The sequence below is a fragment of the Medicago sativa genome, chromosome 6, assembly GCF_051527215.1.
Source record: "Medicago sativa cultivar Bolivia chromosome 6, Bolivia_mono, whole genome shotgun sequence".
Classification (NCBI taxonomy): Eukaryota; Viridiplantae; Streptophyta; class Magnoliopsida; order Fabales; family Fabaceae; genus Medicago; species Medicago sativa.
Window position 1 is genome coordinate 91461927 of NC_140754.1, and position 25304 is coordinate 91487230.

The 25304-nt window shown below is 34.3% G+C and overlaps 2 protein-coding genes and 2 long non-coding RNA genes across 5 annotated transcripts; 2 read left to right on the forward strand and 2 right to left on the reverse strand.

Annotated features, from left to right (window-relative positions):
- The first annotated feature begins 8700 nt into the window (after window positions 1–8700).
- Window positions 8701–9177, forward strand: LOC146918190 (uncharacterized). The gene has a single exon (XM_085722014.1). The coding sequence runs from the start codon at window positions 8701–8703 to the stop codon at window positions 9175–9177; it is 477 nt and encodes a 158-aa protein (XP_085578140.1).
- A 7413-nt stretch (window positions 9178–16590) lies between these two features.
- Window positions 16591–19194, forward strand: LOC146918191 (uncharacterized). Its single transcript, XR_015016034.1, has 2 exons — window positions 16591–17091; window positions 18829–19194. It is a non-coding gene; the product is annotated as an uncharacterized LOC146918191 (long non-coding RNA).
- A 186-nt stretch (window positions 19195–19380) lies between these two features.
- On the reverse strand, window positions 19381–19883 carry LOC146918192 (uncharacterized). Its single transcript, XM_085722015.1, has 2 exons — window positions 19475–19883; window positions 19381–19385 (listed from the first exon to the last, which is right to left on the reverse strand). The coding sequence occupies exons 1-2, from the start codon at window positions 19881–19883 to the stop codon at window positions 19381–19383; spliced, it is 414 nt and encodes a 137-aa protein (XP_085578141.1).
- Window positions 19884–21376: 1493 nt separating this feature from the next.
- On the reverse strand, window positions 21377–23408 carry LOC146918193 (uncharacterized). 2 transcript variants are annotated; one of them, XR_015016051.1, is made up of 3 exons: window positions 23145–23408; window positions 22585–22814; window positions 21377–21694 (listed from the first exon to the last, which is right to left on the reverse strand). It is a non-coding gene; the product is annotated as an uncharacterized LOC146918193 (long non-coding RNA). The 2 variants fall into 2 exon arrangements; XR_015016050.1 differs by having other exon boundaries at window positions 22585–23408.
- Window positions 23409–25304: the final 1896 nt, after the last annotated feature.

Here is a 25304-nt window from a genome sequence, read left to right on the forward strand (position 1 = left end):
TGGGGATTACAAGTGATTGCATTTTTAAACAAATGTCTTGTATTGTAATCCCTAACTAGGTCTCACAATAATGACCGTATATAATTAAAACTAACTTAAATTTTTTGTATACAATTAAAACAACTTAAAATTTTCAAAATAGTATATTTTGTACTTTAAGTGTTGATAAAAAATTTATTTTCAAAATGTCCTTCCTATCAGAAATATATATTTTTTAATTCATATTACACTCCTTAGTCTATTAATTCTAGCCATAATTCTGTTAAAAATTTTGTACAAAACTTTTTATTATGTTGTGATCATATAATGACTGTAATTCTTGCCATAATTCTGTTAAAAATAATTCTGTTAAAAATTTTGTACAAAACTTTTTATAATGTTGTGATCATATAATGACTGTATATAATGTTTGCAAAAATATTATTTAAAAGTTTTAGGACACTTAATTAGATTTGAATTTTTTATTTTTTATTTTTACAAATATTTGAATTTGAATTTAAAAGTCACTAGATATACACTGATAAACAATTGAAGAGGGTGAGGGAGATTATTAGTTCAGCAAAATCAGCCTGCCACTGATAAACAATTGAAGAGGGTGAGGGAGACTATTAGTTCAGAAATATCTGATTTGAAACATACCCTAGTGCAGTAGTTGCAAAAATTATTTGAGAAGTTAGAGATTGTAATTGAAAAGCTTTTGTCACTCAAATTGGAGAAGTTGTTTGGTTCTTGTCGATTGAATGCTTCCATGAAAATATTGAAATGGTGGACTTGGACAAATTTACATGCAATTGCTATAAGAACTATCATTCTATGCCATTTGCATTAGTTAAAGAAATGGTAGTGTCACTCAGGGCCGTACCTGAGAATTCGGAGGCTCGGCTCTGGGAATGAAAAGAGGCCAGTGATAAAATCAAAACGTATTTTTTTTAAAAGAGCAATGCTCTATTTATATTTTTTAAAAGATAAATACAACGTGCCGTATATATGCGGTACACCCATAGGTGAAAATAACTACCGTATACATGAGGAATCCCCACCTAACACCAAAAGCAAGAGGAAAATTAAACCTGCACAAAACAATCAAAAGTCATGCGCTGTTTGCACCCCCTTTATTGCAGGATAGTATACTACTGGATAGTATACTTCTGGGTATAATTTTTTTTTTGAGGCCCATCCTTGAGGGAGGCCCAGCTCGGTTGAGCTGTTTGCACCCCCTCAAGGCCGACCCTGAGTGTTAGTATCTAACGTGAATTATAACTGATAAGTCTATTGCATACGACAAATATTCATGCAATTAAAACTAATAATTGAGTAATATTCCTGCTGCCTGTGTATATCAAAAGTCATAACTACATAATTGAGCTACATATTATGATGTAGCTCATAATATCACACAAACCATCTTAAAGATAAGAGATATTTATCCTTGCATCAAAATAATTTCATTGTGATTTGGAAGAAGAGCGAATTTGAAGCTCATACATAATTTGATCATTTGAAGCTCCGGCTTTTCATGCCTTCATCTGCTTATCTACAATTTTAACAATGGGAGATAGTGCTTAGAATCTATGTCATATATAGAGAAGAAAAAACACCAAACTGACACAGGTTCTATAAAGGAGTATAGTATTCCTGGGAATACGATTTATGATTATGCTAGAACCACTAATACTATGAATGAAAGCTAACAAATCTACCGCAAACTAAATACTTACTTGAACATACTTTTCATGCCTCATACATTCATTGATCTAGTACATATATAGCACCAAGGTTGTGTGCTCAGGATAGAAGGAATCTAAGACTGAGGCTGGTAAAACAGAAACACAAATAACGGAAGGAAAAGGAATTATTGAATGGGGATTTGGGTGGGATTCCATTAGAGATATCCTTCTAAAGGCTAAATCAGAAGTGAATTAACTTCTGCAGAATTTGGCAGGTGCAGGGCTGTTGTATCTGGGTCACCGTGATATGGTTTCAAATGATACTTCACCTATCCGTCTGTCCGGCTTATAGAGACCATAGAAACACTTGGCAAGCTTCTGAATCAGATGCCAAAATTCAATACGGGCGCAGCAAGACAAAAACAGAAGTAAAAATTCAATTTCAATGATGTTATCCGGTTAATCGTTTTGACTCTCTAATTCATGAAAAAAAGTCTAATTGAAATTGTTTAACTATCCATTAACTTTAAAAATCCAAACAAAAATTTCAATAAAATAAAAAGAATGAAAAATATTTAACCATTCATTATCTATATCGACATAGGCTAAAATTTCGAAAAATGCTTCATATCATGGACCAACCTTTAAGTAAGCCTGACTGGTCGTTTTTGTTCTTTTAAGGTTTATGAGGCCCTAACATGTCTTCAAATTTTATTTGCAGTTTATGCAACATTTTTATTGTATTATAAGCCTTCAGTTTAGATCCTTACTGCGAAAAAGCAATACAATAGTGATTCACATTGCTGAGATATTAATATACCTCAGTGAAACGATACCTTGGAAAAATCAAAAGCTCAATCAGCACGAACAGGCATGGGTAAACATGAATCATGTTACCAACAATGGAGAAGCAGATGAAATCTCAGCAAGATCACTGTGAATGCAGAATGAATTAAGAAAATACTCTCGTTTTGCTTTCAAAATAAATATTACTGACATGAATTATAAGCAAAGAGCTGAGACAAAGACCATAAACAAAGTCTGACATGAATCATCACATGCAAGGTGTATGTAAAGGAAAAGTTTCTAGAAGAAAAATGTTGCTCTTCTCTTAAAGCCACACCAAACGAAGCTTGCAGCAGAGATATGTAGATAACATCAGAAGATATATTACAGGTCTTCATCTTCACATTAAAAACATTTTGTATATGTAAATTAAGTTCAAAATTTAAACTCATGCAAACATGCTCAAATAATCCTCTCTTTCTCTGAAATTCCATTGAATTATTAGTACATATTTTATCCGTATCCAATTGTCACACACATACATTTAATTAAACTCAATACTTCTACAGCTTCATCTGTCCTCTCCACACTCTAAAATTTATGGATTGGTACACACTTCTACTCTTAGAATTACCGCAAAAGATATGAATTTCTACCAACAAAGGCCTACAACAGAGGACCGAGACACACTTAACTATTTGAACCAAAATTTTCTGATTTATATATGAATATTTTGACAATTCATATGAATTGCTTTCAATTTGCATCGGGGACTCATAGTCAGGGGCGGATCCAGACTTTCATTATACGTGGAGCTAAAATTTCTAGGTCCTTAGATTCACTACAATTCAATCATACAATCCAATCATACAAATTAAACCAATTCTTACAAAATCTACGTCTTTGTCTACCATGATCAGACCAAGGGTAAACGAAATTGCTAGGTTTATAACGACCTTTTTTAAGGTAAGCTTTACGTACCTCATCTTGGATGTTAGGATGATAGCTTGAAATTGGAGACCTAAGTCCTGGATCCGTTTCCAACAAATTGTAATCAACAACTTGAATACCCTCATTGGCCGAGTTAGGTATAACTTCATTTTGTGGTTCACTTGGATGTCGAGTATTTGATGGTTCTTGACTAGCTGAAGAACTAGCTTTGTCTCTAGAAAGCACGGGAAAAAATTTCTTCATCCTATAAAAGTAAAACACACAATCATTGTTACAAGTAAGTAACAAGAATATCACTAGTCATTAAATCATAAACAAATACAAAATACATATATATCGGGATACATTATAACAGCTTCATAGAACTCTTTGTCACATTTGATATAGCAGCATTATCAATTGTTCAATAAAAGACGGCTAGTTCAACCATTACAATTCTTAGTATAGTTTTCTACCTTATGTTCATTTCACAAGGTAGTATTTTCTTCCACAATTTTTGTAAATTATTATTCAAAACTGTCATAATTTTTTTTGGTGATTATCTCAGGTTATAGCCTATGTTCATCGAAAGATATTTCAGTAACCCAGTATGAGACAGGAGTAGTGGAGAATAAGCCAGAATGGACTGTATATATCTCCAAAAAATATCATTATGCTCAAAGAAAATTGCTTTTCTGACCCAGCCACTTATTACCATTTCCACTTATTACCTTTGAGAGAGATTGCAATTTAAGAGAGAAAGGGGCGTGTTTAGTTACGGTACAGGAAGGAAATTGGAATAGAAAATGAAAGAGAGAGAGTGAGACACACATCTGTCTTTTGTTTAATATATCATCCGATCACTATTATAAGCAAATGTTTGCATTTTAGATTCATTCATTGAATGATGTATGTGACCTACAACAAAGACCATATATATCATTAATTGTTGAATGAAGCTAAAGTGTAAACTTTTGCTTATAATAATGACCGGAGGGTATATTTAAAAAAAAAAAAAAAAAAAAGGGGAAAAGCATGTGGAGCTATAGTCCCACATTGCTCCTACATGCATCCGCCCCTGCTCATAGTTGATAGTAGAATATATGAGTATCTAGTTTTTAGTGTGATGGCATTGTTAATCACTTAACGAATTGCCCACACAACTCACTCCATCACCCAAATGGTCAAAGTGTATGAAATAAATGTGTGTGAGAGAGATAATCCTTTCTGCAGCTTGTTTGATTTGGAATTCCTTTAGATATTGAAGCTTCTCTTCTCTTGTAACCTTCACATGAGATGAGACTTTGGTTTTTCTCTTCAGGCATAACAAGTCCCACATCGAGTATATGTTAAAACAGGCATGGAAGTTTACCTATAAAATAAGAGTGTATATCACTTACTAACTCATAGTTGGGGACCCAATCTCATACGGTTGTTATATTACGGTCGTTGTTGGGGTTGTTGTTACGGATTACAAGTGATTGCATTTTGTAAATGCTTGTATTGTTATGCGTGACATTAGCCCCAATAATAACTATATATATTTAAACCAATTTAAAATTTCAAACCTTCATTGTTGAGAAGAAATTACTCTAGAGGTTCTAATTTTTTTGGCTAAATTAAATATTTGTTCCCTTCTTGACCAAAAAAAAAAAATATTTGTTCCCATAAATTATTTATGAATTTTATTTTGGTTTTTAATCAATAATAGTTTTGTTTTGGTCTCTTATGTATGTTTTCTTTGATCAATTTAGTCTTATTTTGTAACAAAATTGTAGGTGGTCTCGTAAATTTATTTAATTTTAAACTTTGATCGTTTTAAAAACCATTAAATCTAACAATAAAACACTAATACATAATTTTTTTTCCATTTTCTTCATCTTCTACCTTCCATTTCTTCATTATCTTCATCAACCTTCAAGAATAAAAAAATCCAAACAAAACAATCCAAATACCAAAGCACTAAATCAATACACCAGCATCTTCAATACACCAGCATCTTCGTCTTAATCTCTTATCTAACTACACTGCCATCTTCATCTTCTTCTCTTCATCACTTCCCATAGATACAAAAAACCCTGAAGACAAAAATTTCAATTTTGCAAAACTATGTCCTCCTGAGTGAATTTGATTCATTTAATTTTCTCAAACTAAACACTAATTTGTATATTTCACTGGTTTGTTCACACACTCCAATTTAACATAATGTCGTGAATGAATTTGATTTGTCTCTTCCTAACGGTTTTTTTACTCATTTTCTTAATAATTGTATTTGCGAAGGAATTGAAAAGTGAAACAAGTATACAGAGAAGCCGAGCTGCGACAAAGTTGGATTATGTGACATTAAGGTTTGGTCAAGTTTCTTAAAGCTTGTGTGGTACTTTAGTTGAAAACATTACTTCTTAAAGATAACAACACTTGACAGTATCTCTTTTCACGTCACACGCTAGTGTTGAAAACATTTGTGTGAAACCTAAGCATCATGTCGTTCTCTCTTCTTCATGGAACCCTTCAACTTCAACACCTTGTTCACATAATGTTTCAGATAGTTACAAAATATGAAAACCAACATAACAGCATGGTACTTAACATGATTAGATTCAACAAATTTGAACGAGTCTATAGTTGTAGATTGTTTTTCCTCTGATGAAGATCAAGTGATTCTTTAGTCGCTGCTATAGATGAACAATTGAAGAGTGTTAGGGAGGCTATTCCTGCAGTAAAATCTTATTTGAAACATTCCCAATTGTAGTAGTTGCAAAAATTAATTATTTGACTAGTTGGTAGAGTGGATCAACGTACAACAACAACTTTGCTTATTAAATAATTTTAATAAGATTTGTGCAACGACCACAAACTATCAACGTAACACCTGCAACAGCCAGAATTTCAAAATCCTTAACGTGGCCGTGATCTCGACTGTTATTGTTATTTAAAATAAATTATGGTTTGGAGAAATTATAATATAGACCCCGACCACGACGATAAACCTATACATGATTTGAAGGTAATTATGGTGGTAAAGAAATTGATGAAGCTGAAGATGCCATGGTTAATGAATGACATGAAGCGAGCTTTGGGTGACTTTTATGATTATGATTAAGCTAATCACTTCCACCTCAGTGGGATTATGAGCTCCGGAACAAAAACTTAAGTGATTAATAATTACTGGACAAGTTTTAAGCTAATCACTTCCACCTCAGTGAGATTATGAGCTCCGGAACAAAAACTTAAGTGATTAATAATTACTGGACAAGTTTGTAAGGATTAGTAATATCAATTAGGAACTTTAAACCTTTTAAAATATCAATAAGAATTGCAAACTGGGAAAACAAAATCAAAGAAAAACAAAATCTGTAGCAATAATGGAAATTAGAAAAAGTCATGGCATAGACAGAAAACAGCCTTTCGAACCCACCAAGGTCACTACGAATACCGTGTTATGCCTTTTGGCCTTTCTAATGCCCCATCCACATTCCAAGCCACCATGAACAAACTCCTACAACCTTTCCTCCGTAAATCAGCTGTTGTATTCTTTGACGACATACTCATATATAGCTCTTCCCTCAAAGACCACCTCACCCACCTGGAACAAATATTCCAAACCCTCTTACATCATCAATTCTACCTCAAACGCTCCAAATGCCTATTTGCACAGCGCCAACTCGAATATCTCGGTCACATCATCTCAGCCGACGGTATACAAGTTGACCCTGCCAAAATTCAAGCCATGGTTGATTGGCCCATCCCATCCTCTGTTACATCACTTAGAGGATTCCTTGGTCTCACAGGATTTTACCGGAAATTCATTCGCAACTACGCAGCTATTGCTTCACCACTAACCCACCTACTCAAAAAAGATTCATTCCAATGGAACCCAGAAGCCCAAGAAGCATTCACTTCCCTCAAACACGCCATGACCTCCGCACCTATACTTTCTTCCCCAAATTTTACCCTCCCTTTCGACATAGACACCGATGCTTCAGGAACAGCCATGGGCACCGTCCTTATGCAACAAAACCACCCCATCGCTTTCTTTAGTCAAAAATTTTGCCCAAGGTTGCTTCGCTCATCCACCTATGTTAGGGAACTACACGCTATCACGACTGCTGTCAAGAAATGGAGACAATACTTGTTAGGCCATTCATTCACAATCCACACCGATCACAAAAGTCTCAAGGAATTGATCTCACAAGTCATTCAAACACTGGAGCAGCAGGTATATCTCTCTAAATTGCTTGGTTATGACTTTACTATCCAATATAAGACAGGTAAGAAGAATGTAGTAGCAGATGCATTATCTCGCATTGAGGACTCTGCTGCGTGTTATACGTTGTCTATGCCACACTTTGTCTTCTTGGATGATTTACGCGACAACCTCCGCTCTTCTCCAGCCTTTGCTGCCTTGCTCCAGAACATCCAGACTCACCCATCATCACATACAAACTATCGAATTTCTCAGGGTCTGATATTTCACAAAGGGAAAATTTGGATTGACCCTGCCAGCGAGTTCAAGATCAGATTGCTTCAGGAATATCACAACTCTCCAATTGCTGGTCACATGGGAGCCTTGAAGACTTTCAACCGCCTCCAAGACAATTTTTATTGGTCTGGAATACGCAAAGACGTTCAGGATTTTGTAGCCAAATGTCTAGTTTGCGAAATCATCAAGTACGAGACCAAGCGCCCCTCCGGTTTACTACAGCCGCTGCCTATCCCTACAGCTATATGGGAAGATCTTTCCCTGGATTTTACCACCGGTCTTCCGCCCTCCAATGGCTACACTACTATACTCGTTGTTGTGGATCGCTTCTCGAAGGGAGCTCATTTCGGGGCCTTACCAACTGCTTTCACAGCTTACAAAGTGGCTGCACTCTTCCTGGATATCATTTGTAAACACCATGGTATGCCACGTAGTTTGGTGTCTGATCGTGACCCTATTTTCATCAGCCACTTTTGGCAAGAACTCTTCAAACTCTGTGGCACACAACTCTGTATGAGCACCGCCTACCACCCCGAAACCGACGGACAAACCGAAGTTTTAAATCGTGTTTTGGAACATTACCTTCGCTCCTTCACTCACTCAAAACCATCTCAATGGAACTCTTTTCTGTCCCTTGCATAGTGGTCCTATAACACCTCGGTACACTCATCCACCGGCCTATCGCCCTACTAAATCACTTATGGCAAACCTCCACCATCACTCCCACAATACTTAGCAAATGAGTCCAACATTGAGGCGGTAGACACCCTCCTTCTATCCCGCCGAGAAATTCTTGCTAAGGTCTGCAACAAGCTCATCAAGGCCCAATCACAAATGAAACACTATGCTGACCAGAAGCGTCGCCCCTGTCCCTTTAAAATAGGTGACCTCGTGTATGTCAAACTTCGCCCATATAGACAATTATCACTGACCGGGTCCTCCTATCACAAACTTTCTCCCCGTTTTTATGGACCTTTCGCCATCATTGATCAATGCGGCCCCGTAGCCTTCAAATTAGACTTGCCTAACTCCTCCAAAATCCACCCCGTTTTTCACTCTTCCCTCTTAAAACCCCACCACGGAGCCTTTACCTCCATCACCGAACCTCTACCAGAAAACGCGTTTAACAACCACCCTCTCATCACCCCCCTTGCCGTTCTTGACTTTAAGCTGGATACCTCTACTGATCCGCCACGCCGTCTTGTTCTGGTTCAATGGTTAGGACTTGCCCCTGAAGATGCCAGCTGGGAGGATTGGGAGTCACTTCAAACTGAGTTTCACCTTGAGGACAAGGTGGTTTTCCCACCATAAGGTAATGTTAACATGGGCCGCCCTAAGAGGACTATTCACCAGCCCAAATACCTAAGAGACTATCAGCCCAAATGAGGGACCCTTTTATGGCACTAGAGGACAACGTCCTTGGTAACTTGGAGGATTGACTTGCCCAAAATAAACTGCTGTCTGTGTCACTGGCAGCTGGCAGATAACTCCAAATATTATTTTGCTGTCTTATTTTCACCTTGGTTTTACCTTTGTACTGGGAGTGCCGTTGCTGGCCTATATGTGCTCCCTGTATCCCCTATAAAAGGGACTTGAATCATCAATAAAACATAAGAAAAATTTCAGTATTGTTTTCATTTTCTTAGATAGCTTAGTGATAGTAGTAGTAACCTAACAATTAGTTTAATAATTTAACCATTCACTTTTAACCCAATCACGCAGAATTTCAAAAGGCTTTCCAAGTAGTAGAAGAAACTAGCTGTTCTTATTCGCTTTCCTCCACTTCAGAAAAATGAAGGAGGAATTTCGCAAAGCTCTATCATTCTTCTTCCACTTCCTAACGCCACCAACACAGTCATCGACATTAGTTACTCTCAACAATTCTCCTGCACCAAGCTTCAAACAAACTGGAACGAAAACTTCGATAAAAAATTGGCGACGTGTTTTGCAAGTTACAGTCATTTTATGAGTACAAAAAAGCTTGCATCATCAACGACATCCTAGACGAGATAGTAGCCCACATTTTGTCTTTTCTCCCAATCAAAGAAGCTTTTAGAATTTGTGTTCTTTCAACGAGGTGGGTCCCATTATGCCACTCACTCTCCATTATCTGCATTGAGGATTGAAGCTTGCATCCCAGAAACACAAAGAACTTGGTTCAGTTTCGTCGATTCATGGACACAATTATGTTCAACCCACACTCTGATCAACTAACCCTCAAATCTTTTTGGCTCGAGTTTTTTTCCAGACTCTGTAACAATGAGGTTGGCCGTGTCAATTTTTATAAATGGGTTGAAGCAGCAAAACGATGTCACATTGAGGATCTTTATCTATCCTAGGTTGATGTCCATTTGCCGCCTAAAACCATTTTTGACTGCAAAACACTTTTGGTTTCGAGACTGATGAATATACATGTACTAGCTTTGTTTCACTGTTCTGTTGAACTTCCTTTGCTAAAAACCCTACGGTTGTATGATATTTATTTCGAAGTTGAGGAAGATTTCATGAAACTTCTCTCTAGGTGTCCTGAATTGGAGGATTGAAAACTTACAAGTTACAACTAATTGAGTCCATATATAGAGTGCTAGGGTTTAATTTACTGTATTCAAGGTATGACATATGATATGATGCAATCTCTTTTATCATCAATATAATGTTATGTATGTTGTTTGATTTTGTTTGTGTTCATAATACGCATGTATCTTATTAGATTGTGATGTGCAGTTTGGAGTAACTATTCTCAATGATGAGTTGAATTCATATTACAAAATCTTTATCATGTTTGAAAACTTAAATGAACTTCAACTAAACTTGAAAGTCTTATAATTAAAAAGGTTTGTTTGTCAAATCGATATATAGTTACTAGTTTTTACCTGTCCTTCTTTTCATGTATTTTTACAAATCTTATTTTATCTCGGATTGAAAGGCAATTACGTCAATATCTATGGAGGATTGGAAATACCCTTATGATGTTCCTGAATGCATTTCATCAAATCTAACGAGTAAAATTGTAGACTATGAAGCTTTCAAAGCAAATTTCTGATTCACATCATATATTTTGCAGCACGTAGGACTTCAGCAGTTTATGACCATTTGCCATACTTTTGACCCAAAACTAACATAGAGCTTCCAATTTTTAGAAGATTTATCCTCCTATTCAATGATCCCTCCCATTTGTAGGTTGTCAATTTCTGAATTTTTCTCGTGTCTAGATGTATGGCCTTAGATTTGATGGTTTGAACGAGTATATTGATAAAAAAAATAATTCCAAAATCAAAAGAGTGATTGGTCCAAAAAATAAAGGATTTCTAACTAGCTTGTTGTCCTAGAACAATTAGATGGCACAAGCGAGAGATAGAAAAATTGGTTTGTAGGTTTTACTTTTTCAAAGAGGAAGATAGAAAAAGGATTTTGTATTTGGATATTTTATTCAGCAACGATTTGGTCAATATGATGAATGATTGGTAACGTTATGACACTTAAATATTCTAGATATCGAATTTGTATTCTGTATATCTAAAAGATTATGAAATGTTCATGTAGTTAAGAGTTGAGTTCCAAGATTACTCTTCTGGTGAAGTAACTCATGTTTAGATGTATACATAGGGAAATACGTGTGCAATGAAAAATGCATGCACGACGTGGGGAGGGATAGCCTTGGTCTCCTTATACAAATCAACTGTCCACCGACTCTAGGGTGGACTTGATAACTATGTAGGGTGTGATTCAGTAGATATTAAACAGAAATAAAAAGGGACAACATCATAAGAAATTTATGATAAAAAAAGAAGAAGAAAAGAAAGCATGTAGTAAGTAGCAACCAGTAACTCCTGATGAAGTCCTCTGATTTAAAACGTGTTGGGGCCGATGTTTAGTGCATTTTGTAAGTTGATATTTTTTCATCCTTTATTAGTTTATCTCTTTTACTTCTCCTTTCTGTTTTTCTGTTAGTTAGTTGTTAGGTTTGTCAATTCTATTTTAAGTTGGTTATTCAGTTTGTGGGTGACCTCTCTAGTAACTATAGTTAAGAACAAATTCTCTGTAATTTTTCATTTTCAATCAATATATGAGTTATTTCAGTTACAAAGTCTTGTTCTGAAATCATTTCAGAATCCTTATTTTTACCTTTTACGAATTTGTTTGAAGCCTTAATATTGTTATTCTTTGACGAAATGTAATGTACGAGAATGGTGGGTATTCCAAGTTTCTTCCATCATATACTATTATCAAAAGAAGGGAGAGGTTTGGGAGTGGATTAGCAGAGTCTAGTTTGTTTGGTCTGCTATCAATTTCATCTTTTTCAGACAAAGGATTTGTGTTTGGATATTTTAACTTGCAATCAACATTTAGTTCTTTTATATGTACTATTGATTAAAGGAGATGGAATGTTATTGGAGTTCATTTAATTGTTGTTTATATCTGGCACGCGCATAAGCCCATTTTTTTTGTCTGACTTCGATATGCTTTTGGTGTCGAAACTATAATTGGATTTGTTATGTGTCATATTAAAGGTTTGAACTAGCTTGTAATGGTATGACTGTATCAGGTATGCCTTTTGCATATTTAGAAGTAGTATGGCCAAATCAAAGGGGAACCAATGTATTTAAATTGAGCAGAATTTGGCCAAAGATCCACAACTCCTTTGTGTGATTTATGTCTTTGGTTGTATCAAAGGGACGTGCCATTTTGATAAATTGTCAGAACATAATGAAGGGTTCAAAACAATATCGAAAAAATAAAAGGGAATATACAAAACATGTGAAACCTACTCAATAAACTTATTACATGGTCACTTTCCGGAAATATTTCACTTCACAAGCAAAAAGAAATAGTAGAAACACAATCATAGTGGGCATTCAATATCATGTTGTGCTAGTATTTGCATATGTACAAATAATCCTTTGATTAATATTAATTTATTGAGTGATAAATTTTACAGTAGTTCACTTAAGCTTTTGTAACACTTACATTGGCTGAACTGAAGAAAGGAATTGCGAAAGAGACCAAAAATAATACGAACATTGTCAAAATAAAAGTCCCACATCGAGTGTTCGTACACGACATATAGGAAGATATAGATATAAAACAATAGTCCACCAATAAGTTACAACACCGTTTCCATAATTTTAGTGATATATCACTAGTCTGTTCGGCGTTGTTGTTGTTGGAGATTATAAGTTAAATAATTGATGCATTTTCAATGCTTTTCATTTCTTGTAATCTCTTTCCTCTTTCGACCTCGACGGCTGAATAATGGCAATATATTAAAACATAACTTAAAATTATTAAAAGCAAGGGGTATAATTGGAAAAAAGTAATTGATATTCTATTGAGAAGTAAAATTGATTATTTATTTTAGGACAATATTTTTTTACATAAGACTCGTTTATTACGAGACAGAGGAGTAAAACATAACTTCCAATTATTAAAAACAAATCCTTAACTTAAAAGTACTCTTTTCCTTAACTATAAAGTACTCTTCTGCACTCTCTTTTTATAGTATCATTTTACAAAAATTTACAATTATTAAATTTTCTTGTTAACTGTTTTTTTAGGAAGTCTTGTTAACTTTTTTGTCAACATTTCATATTACAAGATATATCGATAATATTAATAATGGGTATACTTATAAAAGGAGTAAAAATTTGTAGGTGATCTTATATCTAGATATGATATTTATTTTTTGTAAATGATGTTACAAATAGGGACGAAAGGAGTTAAATGATTTGTCTCAATTTTTTTTTTTTTAAACAACGAGCAATACAAAGAGGCTACCCAATTTCATTAAAACAAAGGAAAACATACAAAGAGGAAAAGTGGGATATACCCCAAACCTTTTCAAAAGGTAGAGAATCTATAGTTGGGCATTCCCAACATATTGTTTATCAATTCTTGTCTTATAATATTTGGTGCATCCTGCCACCACAAAAAGCCATCCGAAGCTAAGCCTAAGTTAGTTATCCTGTCAGCACAAAAATTTCCTTCTCTATAAATATGAGAAACTATGAAGTTCATTCTTTTTGTGATCTCAATACAATTAAGCCACCTATTCCTAAGTGTCCAAGGAATCATGAGTTGATTTTTGAAAGCTAAAAGGAGCAGCATAGAATCAGTTTCAAGCCAAAGATTGTTCCAGCCATTGCTGTGAGCTATTTCAATAGCCAGCATTGCACCATAAATTTCAGCAATGAAAGCAGAATCAGTAGTGAGTTTTTGAGCGAAACTACCTCTTGAGAAGCCTTCTGAAGATCTAAAAATGCCACCACAAGCAGCTTGTGGAGGATTTTTAGTAACAGCTCCATCTGTATTCACCTTTAGCCAGCTTGTAATAGGTGGATGCCAAATAACTTCTTTAATGGTAGGAGCTCTTGGAGGACGAATGTTGATTTTAAGAGCCTTTAAAATGACAAACTCAGTAATGTCTGCAGCTGATGTTTTATTAGTGTTGTTGCCAGAAAGAGAAGTGCTTGAGATAATCATATTAATGGCCGCTTTCCAATACACTTTCTTGTGTTGAAATCTGGCTTGATTCCTTGAGTACCAAATAGTGTTAAGGATGTTGACCATACATGCCGTGATAACCAGCTTGCACTGGGGAGTCCACCGTCTATCACACAATTTCCACAGATCAGTGAAGTCATTGACATTCAGAGGCATCTGTAAAATGGATGAAAACCAGCTCCACAGTTTGACAGCAAAAGGGCAATTCATGAACAAGTGGATGGCCGTTTCTGTAGTAGATAGACAGTTACTACACATAGAAGCCATGTTACTGCCTCTTTCCATCAACCTATCATCTGTTGGTAATCTATCGTGCATTAGGCGCCAAACCAGCATAGATTTGGAGGGCGGAATATCCTTGCTCCATATGTTTTTTGCCCAGTGCAGGTTCTGGCCAGCATCAGATTTATGCAAGAAAGCTTCTTTCAGCGACAAACAACCATTGCTAGTGTGCTTCCAGACCAACCTATCATCCAATTGAACTTTGGGAATTGTTATCTTGTTTAAAATGCTTTGTAAATGAGGAAATCTAAGCTGCACATCAGGAGGAACCTTCCATTCAAAATTATATATGAAATCTGTAACTTTGGCAGATAGAAATTGGCTAGTGTTATCAGGTAGATTTAGAGTTTCACCAATAGGGGTTCCACACCAATTGTCTGACCAGAAATTGATGTTCTCGCCATTTCCAAGCAATCAACAAGAGTTGTCAGTGATCATGGGGAGTCCATTCTTCACACTACTCCATATGGAGGAGAGTATGTGGTATGAAACAGGTTTGTAATTTCTAAAAGCTCTACCTTTTAGAGAAACTGCCCAAGGTTCCGAGGAGTTGATAAGATCCCAACCCAATTTTAAATTAGAAGCATCATTAAGAGCTGTTAAGGATCTCATTCCCAAGCCACCCTCTATCACAGGTTTGCAAAGTTTGTGCCAAGAAACAGTCACCATTTTCCTTTTGTCTACATTACCACTGCAAATGAAGTTTCTACACCATTTTTCAATGTCTTTCAATAAAGCAGTAGGCCAAGAGTACACTGAGAAGCTGTGCACTAACATAGCCTGAATGACTGATTTAACAAGAAGAGTCCTACCTGCCATTGATAAAAGAGAAGTTTTCCATGCAGATAATTTAACTTTGATCTTGTCAGCAATTGGTTGAAGATGAAACTTTTTAGGTTTCCCCTTGAAAATGGGGACTCCTAAATAGTTGAAGGGAAGAGTACCAGATTGAAAACCAAGATAGTTAACTAAGAAATTCAGTCTACCTGATGACATGGATCCAGCATAAATGGTGGACTTGGATGGATTAATGTGCTGGCCAGAACAAGAAGCATACTCCAAAAAGAGTTCCTTCAAAGCATCAACATTAGAAATATTGCCTCTACAGAAGATCATCACATCATCCGCATATAGGACATGTGAGGGAATGCAATGATGTCTAGAGCTGGTTATCAAATTAATTCTGCCTTGTTCCACTAGTCTAGTGATTGATCTGCTAAGCACTTCCTCTGCTATACAAAACAAAAGAGGGGATAGGGGATCACCCTGCCTAACCCCTCTTTTACACTTGAAGTAACCATTTTGGGAGCCATTGATGGAAATTGACAAAGATGCAGATTCTAAAATAACCTTTATCCACCCACAAAAAACATCATTAAAACCAAAAGTTTGCAACACTTTGATCAGAAAAGGCCATTCAATTGTATCAAAAGCTTTGGCTATATCTACTTTGAAAGCAAGATTACCTCCATAAGCTTTTTTGTCCAGTTGGTTTATGGCTTCAGAGGCAAGACAGATGCAATCCCTGATTTGTCTACCTTGGATAAATCCTTTCTGCTGAGGAGAAATAATATTTGGCATGATGGATGCAACTCTATCAGCTAAGATTTTTGAAATGATTTTGTATTTGAAGTTGGCCAGGGCAATTGGTCTGTATTGGGATACCGTATCTGCATTTGGAGTTTTTGGGATGAGAATGAGAGTGTTGGCATTGTAGTTAGGCATCATCCAACTGTTGACAAAAAATTCTAAGACATCATTCTTCACATCTAGCTTGACAATGTCCCAAAATGTTTGGAAAAAGACTGCACCAAATCCGTCAGGACCTGGAGCCCCATCTTTGTTCAAATTGAAAACAGCTTCTTTAATCTCCTCCATTGAAGGCAGTAACGTAAGCATATTGTTGATGGAGTCAGTCACCAAATTTAGGGATTGTGTAATATCCCATGAGATTTTTTTAATCAAGGTTAAAATGGTAATCTCACCATTTAGAGATTTTTGAGTGTAAAAAAAAAAACACTACCACTTTCTACACAATTCTATGTCTTTTTTCTCTCTAATATCCAACACAATTTCTTTTCCTTTCACAACAACACCATATCGGCTCCCTCCCTCAATTTCTTCATCTTCTCCAAACCATTCAAATCCTCAAGAGTCACTACAATAGCCATGCCCAACTGTTTTTAGTAGTATTATTGTAAGTGTTAAGCATAAAAAAAAACTCATTCTCCCTCCATTTTAGAAGCCAACCGCCCCTTCCTTTCTAAATTTCCAAATCATCAATTTTTACTCTAACTTCATTGAAATCATTTGGAAGTAAGGTTCTTGAGTTACCCATGATGTTTTAAAGCATTGGAGTAATTGGAGGAAGAAGGAATTTAGCGAGTGGCTTGGAGTTGGAGATTTTGCCACAAAGTGTTCTAGAGGACTCTCCACAAGATTGTGAGTTCCTTTAGTTAGTAAAACTTCCCTTTGGGTACTTTAATTATGCCTTTAGAATGATAATATATGATTTTGATGCATTAGGACATAATTAGTGATGATATAACGTTAAGTTAATTCCCCTTGTTAGTATACTCTAAAAAAATAGCTCTTACGAGGTTAAATATGTTTATGGTAGTGTTGAAATTGGAGTAAAGATAATTTAATAAGTTTTAGTGTATGTCTGCACAATTTCGGCTAGTGCTCTGGAAAGTAAATTTGTTAGATTTTTATAGCTTTGACACAATTCTTTGATAGTGTAAATGAAGCTTTTATGGAAATAAATGGCTTTAGCTTGGTTAAGAATTTTAATACTCATTTTATCGAATTTGTAGCCGAAATGGGTATAATATCCTATGCGAGTATTAGTGGGTATATTAGATGATTTATTAGAGTTTATTAGTAATGATATCGTTACTTGTGTATTGATTATTAGTCCGTGGATTTAAAGAAGTATATGGATGATTAGTAAATAAAAGAACATATAAAGTTATACGATATGTGTATAGATAATTTAAGAACTTGTTTGGAATTGGATTAAGATGATGATTGATGGAATGTCTATGAATTATGAGAATAAGTTGGCATAATTATAGCATGACTATTATGCCATATGAATGGTACATTTGAAACAAAATAAATGTGAGATAGTAGAATGATTATTTCTGAATTAGGTATCCTTATTAGTGTATCCTAAAATCTCTTTTATGTTAATAAGTATGTTGATGTTAGTATAAATATTGGAGGGAAATTAACAACGCAATTGATGCATATATACTTATAGAAATGATTTGAAAGAAAATTTGAAATGCAACCTATGAGTAATATGCTCACAGTGAATTATAGAAAATCACAGAAAAATGGAAATGAGGAGAAAAATTGAAATGAGTAACATGCTCATAGAAAAAGGAAAGAAAGAAAGAAAGAATGAGAATATTAAGAAAAACTCCGTTTGCTGCAACGAAGAGATAATGCAGCCTATGAACAAATTGTTCATAGTATTTTAAAGTTGATATCCGTTTGCTGCAACGAAGAGATAATGCAGCCTATGAGTTAAGTGCTCATAGTATTTTAAAATTTATATTTCCGTTCGCCACAACGAAGAGATAATGTGGTATATTCCGTTCGCCACAACGAAGAGATAATGTGGTATATTCCGTTTGCTACAACGAAGAGATAATGTAGCCTATGACGTACGGGTCATAGTAACGAATATGAAAACTCCGTTTGCTACAACGAGAGATAATGTAGCCTATGAGGTACGGCTCATAGTAACGAATGAAATGTATAATTAATGATATGAAATTTTAAGTCAAAAATTATTCGAATAATACTTGAAAGAGAACAAAAAAATAAAATTATGGAACCAAGGAAAATTCCAAGGACCCTCCAATATGAATACTAACATAGCATACATATATCAACATAAAAGTTATGTTTAGAATGAATTAGCTACGGAGAAATGTTTCATGGGTATTTTATCAATAGTTGGAAATGAGGAATTTTAGTTATGGAACTCCGGCTTAGCCGAAATTAGTTATTATCGAAAAAGGATCAGAGACATACTCAGATAAGTATGTCAAAGTATAAGTTATATCAGAATACGATATTGGATATATGATTGTGATTGATATGATTGTGGTGATTATGATTATATTTGTTATATGATTTGTTTATTGTTGATAAAATGAATTTTAGGATTTGTGCCGAGCGGAGCATTGCTTCCTCTGAGGAAATGGGGAGGAAGGACTCACTTTATCATTGCCATTGTTAATGGAATTCATGAGGTTCCATTCTATTATGTGGATATTGCCATTAGTTTAGATTATTGAATTGATTGACGTTAATATTGACGCATTTTGATGACATAGGAAATGATTATAGATTAATGTCAAAATTTATATATATGAAATTTATGATAGAAATTTTGAATCAGAAGTATTTATCTGATAGGATGTTTTATTTTGAGGTGTACGTAGTATGAAAATAAAGATGTTATTTGGAGATTATGGCTGATATAACAGGTTTTTTAAAACAGGATTTACATCTTGGGAATGTTGAAAATACAGAGGAAATTCTGTCGAAATTTCAGTGAATATTTTTTTAAATGAAAGTTTAAAAATTTAAATTTTTATGTATTATAGTTGTCAAGTTTGATTAATAGGCTTGCCGGGCTAGAATGATCTAGTTCGTGCGCCGGTCACGATGATTGTTTTCGGGTCGTGACAGATTGCATCCTCAACCAAGCTACTATCCTGCAAAACAGATGAAAAGCAAAATAGATTCATAAAATGGTTAGTAAAGTGATGTTTTATTTGCTCCGGCTCAGTAATCAAATGTTCACCATCTTTAATGGATGTGATTTTGTTGGTTTTGGCTTTGGTTTTGGCAATATTGTGAAAGAATTTAGTGTTTCTGTCCCCTTCAATATGCCATTTGACATTAGCTTTTTCTTTCCAAAAACATTCTTCAATAGCAAGAGCTGAGTCAAGGTTTAGTTGGGCAGCTTTTTGTTGGTTAAGGAGGTTATCTATATTGCCAAGATTGTCTATTTGAGTTTGGATATGTTGAAGGTTGGTTTCTGCATTTTGAACCATGTCATGCACATTTCCAAAGACATCTTTGTTCCAAGTTTTCAGTTTCATCTTGAGGGATTTCAGCTTTTGAGATAAAACAAACATAGAACAGCCAACAACATTTTCACTCCAAGAGGAAGCTACAATGTTTTTGCAATCTTCATGAAGAGTCCACATTTTTAGGAACTTGAACTGATGAGGCACAGAAACTTCATTCATAAGAAGGGTTAATAAGATAGGGAAGTGGTCAGATTGAAGTTTGAGAATGATTTGTCTCAAATGTGTATGATTGTTATTAAATAATCATTTGTTTTATATACTCCCCCCCTTCCCTTATTTTAAGCTCATTTGACTAATTACACTTATTAAGAATAGTTGGTAGTGCAGTTAATGTGTGTAAATTTTACTAATTTGTCTTTTGTTTGTATTTGTATCAAGTAATTTGTATAAGAGCTTATATTTAGAAACACTATTTTTTTTTTCAAAGGGAGCTTGTAATTAGGAACATAGGGAGTATATTTTATGTTAATTTTTATGCTTTAAGACAAATTGATAACATTAATAAAATAATCCCTCAATTTCAAAATGAGTGTCACTTTAGCAAAAAAGAAATTGTTTCAAAATGAATGTCACTTTACATTTCCAATACAACTTTATTTTTTTTCTTCCAACTTTACCCTCTCCAACTTTTCTCTCTCACAATTTTCAATGCAGCTTTAAATTTGTATTTTTCTTATAAAGCAAGGACATTTAGTAAAAGTGTTATGTCTAATGATTATTTCATTTCATTCCTTAATATTTGTGCCAAAGCCTAAAGCGACACTCATTTTAAAATGAAGGGAGTATATATTTGAAAAGGGAAAAATCTAAAGTCCATGGCTAAAATATTTGCCGGTTTCAGACAAACGTGTTCCTTTGTTGTCATTTGAGTCTCTCTTAATTTTGGTTTGATTCCAAATGATAAGTAGAGTCTCACAGATAGACTAGTTAAAATTATCTACATTTATGCTATTACCAATGTTTTGGTGTATAAATATTCAATTAACGTTTTCAATTTTAGAAATGTATGCATTTATGTCATATATTCACTTCTATTCATGTGTAAGTAATATTGATAGTAAATAAAAAATTGGATTTTCATATTATTTAAGAAATGGAGAAGATTTCAACCATGACAAACATATTTGTTTATGAGAAATCACAAATACTTTTCTCTTGTGCTCTAGAAGCACAAACATTATATCAAATTCACTCTCTTTGTACCGCTAAGATTTTTCCACATCCACTCCCTAAGAGCTAAGAGCTACATCCTACCACGAAAGAGACATTTATTGAATTCAGTGAGGAGGTCAATGAGAAAAGAACGTGGCCAGAAAAAAACTGAAAAAATCTTCAATCTATTATCACAAACGAGGGGATGCTGGGGAGAAAAGTGGTGGCATATATCATGTCCTGCTAATTGCGTATAGAGAAACCATCTTAAATTTTCTACTACTTAGCTTATTCATATCTTAATGGAACAAATGCAATATTGCAGGTCATAATTATATCACAACACACACCATCTTAAAGATAAGATGTCACGACCCAAAACACTAATCGTGACCGGCGCACGAACTAGAACATTCTAGCCCGGCAAGCCTATTAATTCATCTTGACAAACTATAAAATAAAAACAATTCCAATTCGGTTTTCACTTCAATAAAAATATTTATTGAAATTTCGACATAGTTTCCCCTGTAAATTCAACTTTTCAAGATATGAATCCTGTTTTAAAAACCTGTTTTATCATCCAGTATCTCAATTAACATTTTTCTCATACTTGTACAACTCAGAATAACACATCCTAGACTTCCAAATAGCTGCAGATACATCAATGGACACTGAAATATAAATATAGAAAGAGAATCCATCCAAGAGGGCCTACCAAAAATGACACTGATAGATCTTTAACCCTGCTAGAAGCTTCTACGCAATTGACTTTGAATCTGTAAAAATATAAGAAAAAGGGGTACGTCATAAAGACTTAGTGAGGAGACAACAATCATCACCAACTAGAAGGGAAACACACATGGGCACGAGTAATTAAGTTTCTCAAAATCTAATGTTCATTTACAAACTAGTAACCGTATAACATTCTATTAATCCAAAATCAAATAAGAATATTTCTGAGCCCAATGTCGTAAAGGGGTGAAAATTATGATTACAAACCTTTAGAAAATATATCGCCGAAAATCATAGCAAAAGCCTTTAAAAAATATATTGTCGAAAATCTTGATAAAAGTCTTTAAAGAAAATATAGAAAACTCCATTTAGTAAAAATAATCAAAATGGGTGAATCGAGAACTAGCTCCATCTCGTTGATAGCCCTCTCCTCCTAATGGTGGCCTTTCCATAGGGGCGGCTCCATCTAACGGATAGCTCTTTTCTCTCGACTCAAAACAAAGTATAAAACATTTTCAATTAGGGAGTTAACCTCTCATTGATAGCCCTCTCCTCCTAATGGCGGCCTTTCCATTGGGGCGGCTCCATCTAACGGAGTAACTCCGCCTAATTGAAATCACATACTAGGTGCACCTAGGTCGCAATAATAATCATTTTTTTCTCAAAACATATAGCTTTAAAACCACAATTCTTAAAATATCAAATTTGTCCAAGCACACAATCAAATCCCAATTTGTAATCCTTTGCCTACAAATCATAGATAAACTCTAAATAGAGACCACAATAATATCATCGACTTTAAACATGTATCAAGACAAGAAAAATATTCGAAGGTTGTGTTCCCCATTTTATAAAACACTTTAACATAGAAAATTTATCAAATATCAATAATATTAATCATGAAAAGATATGATAATGATCGTTATCAACTCACAGTTATATCAAATCAGCTAACTTTGCCCTCTAACCACTCCTGATGAAGTATGTGAAGCGTCCGGCGTCATATCTCCAAGAAATCTCAATGAGAACCTGAATTTTGCACCAATTCTGCATCAGGTCCCATACTTCAAAATTGTCTCCAGACCTCAATACTGAACCGGAATTAGTGAAGCCGGTGCCAAAACGTCGGCAATTTTGTTAGCTAACCATAGCAACAAGAACCACCTGATTCGGAGTTACAGAGAGAAAGTTATTACTGTTTTAGTGGAGCCCTGTCCCAGAACCCGTAACCAAATTCCAGCAGAATTTTACAAACTTTAAATGCGTTTTTCCAATTCGTTTCTGATCCGAATCATACGAAATTTGTGTCTAAATTGAAGGAAATTGAGTGTACAATCTGAAAATTTAACAACCATTCCATTCTGGGTTTCGTTGCAAAATATATGACTCAAAAACCACAAGTACTGTCATACGAATATTAACCCAATCTCATAAAACTCAAGCACAACCACTATTAGCAATAATAATTCATTTTGATCAACCATTTAACCTTACCTAGATTAACCACAGCCTTATTCCTTGTCAATCCTCTAGCTTCAGCCCCTAAAGTCCAACACAATACTTTTGAGCATTCCAAAACTCACATGAATCAATTCTCTTAACTTCTTGTTACTCAACAACATGCATCTCAAAACCCATGCCATGCCTTTCTCTCATATGCTAACAGAAGTGAAGGAAAGGAAATGAATAGGAATGAAGGGTTTGGGTTCGGCCAAAGTCGAAAAGAAGGAGAAAATTCAGCATGTTTCTCCTCTAGATAATTCTAGGATCATATAAACACCACTTATAAAAAAAAAATATCTTGAGAGGTAAGATTACCATTTTGCCCCTTCTCTTAAAAAAATCTCATGGACAATTTGAAAAAATAACTTCTTTCTAAAAAAATTTTGAAAAATAACTGACATTGTATGTTAAATATTCTCCATTAAATAATTAACTCTTCTCTTAAAAATCCAAAGATAAAATAACCGATACTGAAATTTTACATGCGGGGCATCACATAAGAGGTATTGATGTTTGCATCTGAATTGATTCAATGTAGGTTAATTAGTAGCTAAATATGAAAACATGGTAAAAGGTTCAAGAACGAAAAGAGAATAGGACAAATAATACAGCAACATCACTAATGTGCAATAGTCATGACTTAACTTTGGGTGTAATCAGGCATCATTTTTTGGTTCATTAATCAGACTTCATTATTGAACACATACGGCACTGATAGAAAATGAAAATTGAGAGAATAATTGCTAACACTTTCATTGGCTAAACTACAGAAAGGAATTGGGAAAGAGAGCAAAACTAATACTAAGATTGCCAAACCAAAAGCCCCACATCGAATGTTTGTACACCAGAGACAGAAAGATGGTGGGATTTACAATGCACAAGCAAAAGAGTTGTGCACAGCACAAACTTGTGCAAATGGTGGGCCCAAATCAAATCTGGACCGTTCATATATTATTATTTTAATGCCAACGGTTGAGATTTGTTTGGATTTGGGAATGGGTGACCTGCTGCCACAAAGGGAGAGAAGGCATGTGGGTCCCACGCGGGTCCCACCCCTTTGATTAAATCAGAATATTTTATTTCATTTTTTTTGTAGATTTTGTATTGGGCTTGGGCTTGGCATTTGTAGAGTAAAATTTTGTCTATGGGCTTCCAAATTTAATTTTCTTGGCCCGAAAAAAAGGAAATATTTTTAGCATTGCATAATTTTATTTATTTTTGGCCGAAAATTGCATTTAATTTAATATGGAAAAGTCTGAAAAAGAATTAATAATTAGTAGAAGTTGTTTTATTAAATTGGACGGTTGTAATTGGATTTTAATTTTTTGGGAAAAATTATAAGATGAATAATTTACTTCATATTTTTAAGAACAAAAATTTACTTGTTGTTTTTGCAGTTTAAGCATTGTTTTATTAAATTGTTGTTTTGCAACCATCACATTCGCATATTCATATTTTTGAAGGTTGTACGTGAACTTAATTTACTTGTATACACATGAAATCAATTCTCACCTACGTACATGTGAAATGAATTAACGTAGGTGAATTTATGGCAAAATTGTAAGTGTATTCCATTTTCGAGCAACACGAAAAATTTTGGGAAAAATTGACCGAAATCAATTCAGCCAAGTGATGTGCTTCACAATCACATATGATATTGTTCAATTATTCCATTTCTTATCAATTCAATTTTTGGTGTTGTTCAATTATGGGATGGATAAATCTGCAACCTATATTGTTTACTTTTTAAAATAAAAAAAAATCAAGGTGAATTGAATTTACGTTCATCGCCATGCGTCAAAATATTTATAATATACTAAATCATATTTATAAATTAAATATACAATAAATAATAATTATAAATTAAAGATACATTAAATCGAAAAAGAATAAAAATTTAGTATAAGTTGTTGGAGTAAATTGAGAAAATTTATAGAATTGGATTTTTTTTCGGAAAATTTAGAATATTTAATAATTGGATAAAAAATTTGTAATTATAATTTTTTTTCGAAAATTTTGATAATTGGACAAAAATTTAGTAATTGGCTTTTTTATTTTCTTCGAAAATTTAGAATATGAATAAATTTGGTAATAAATAGACATATTAGTCACTATTATAAGCAAAATATAACATGTTACGTTTATTTAATA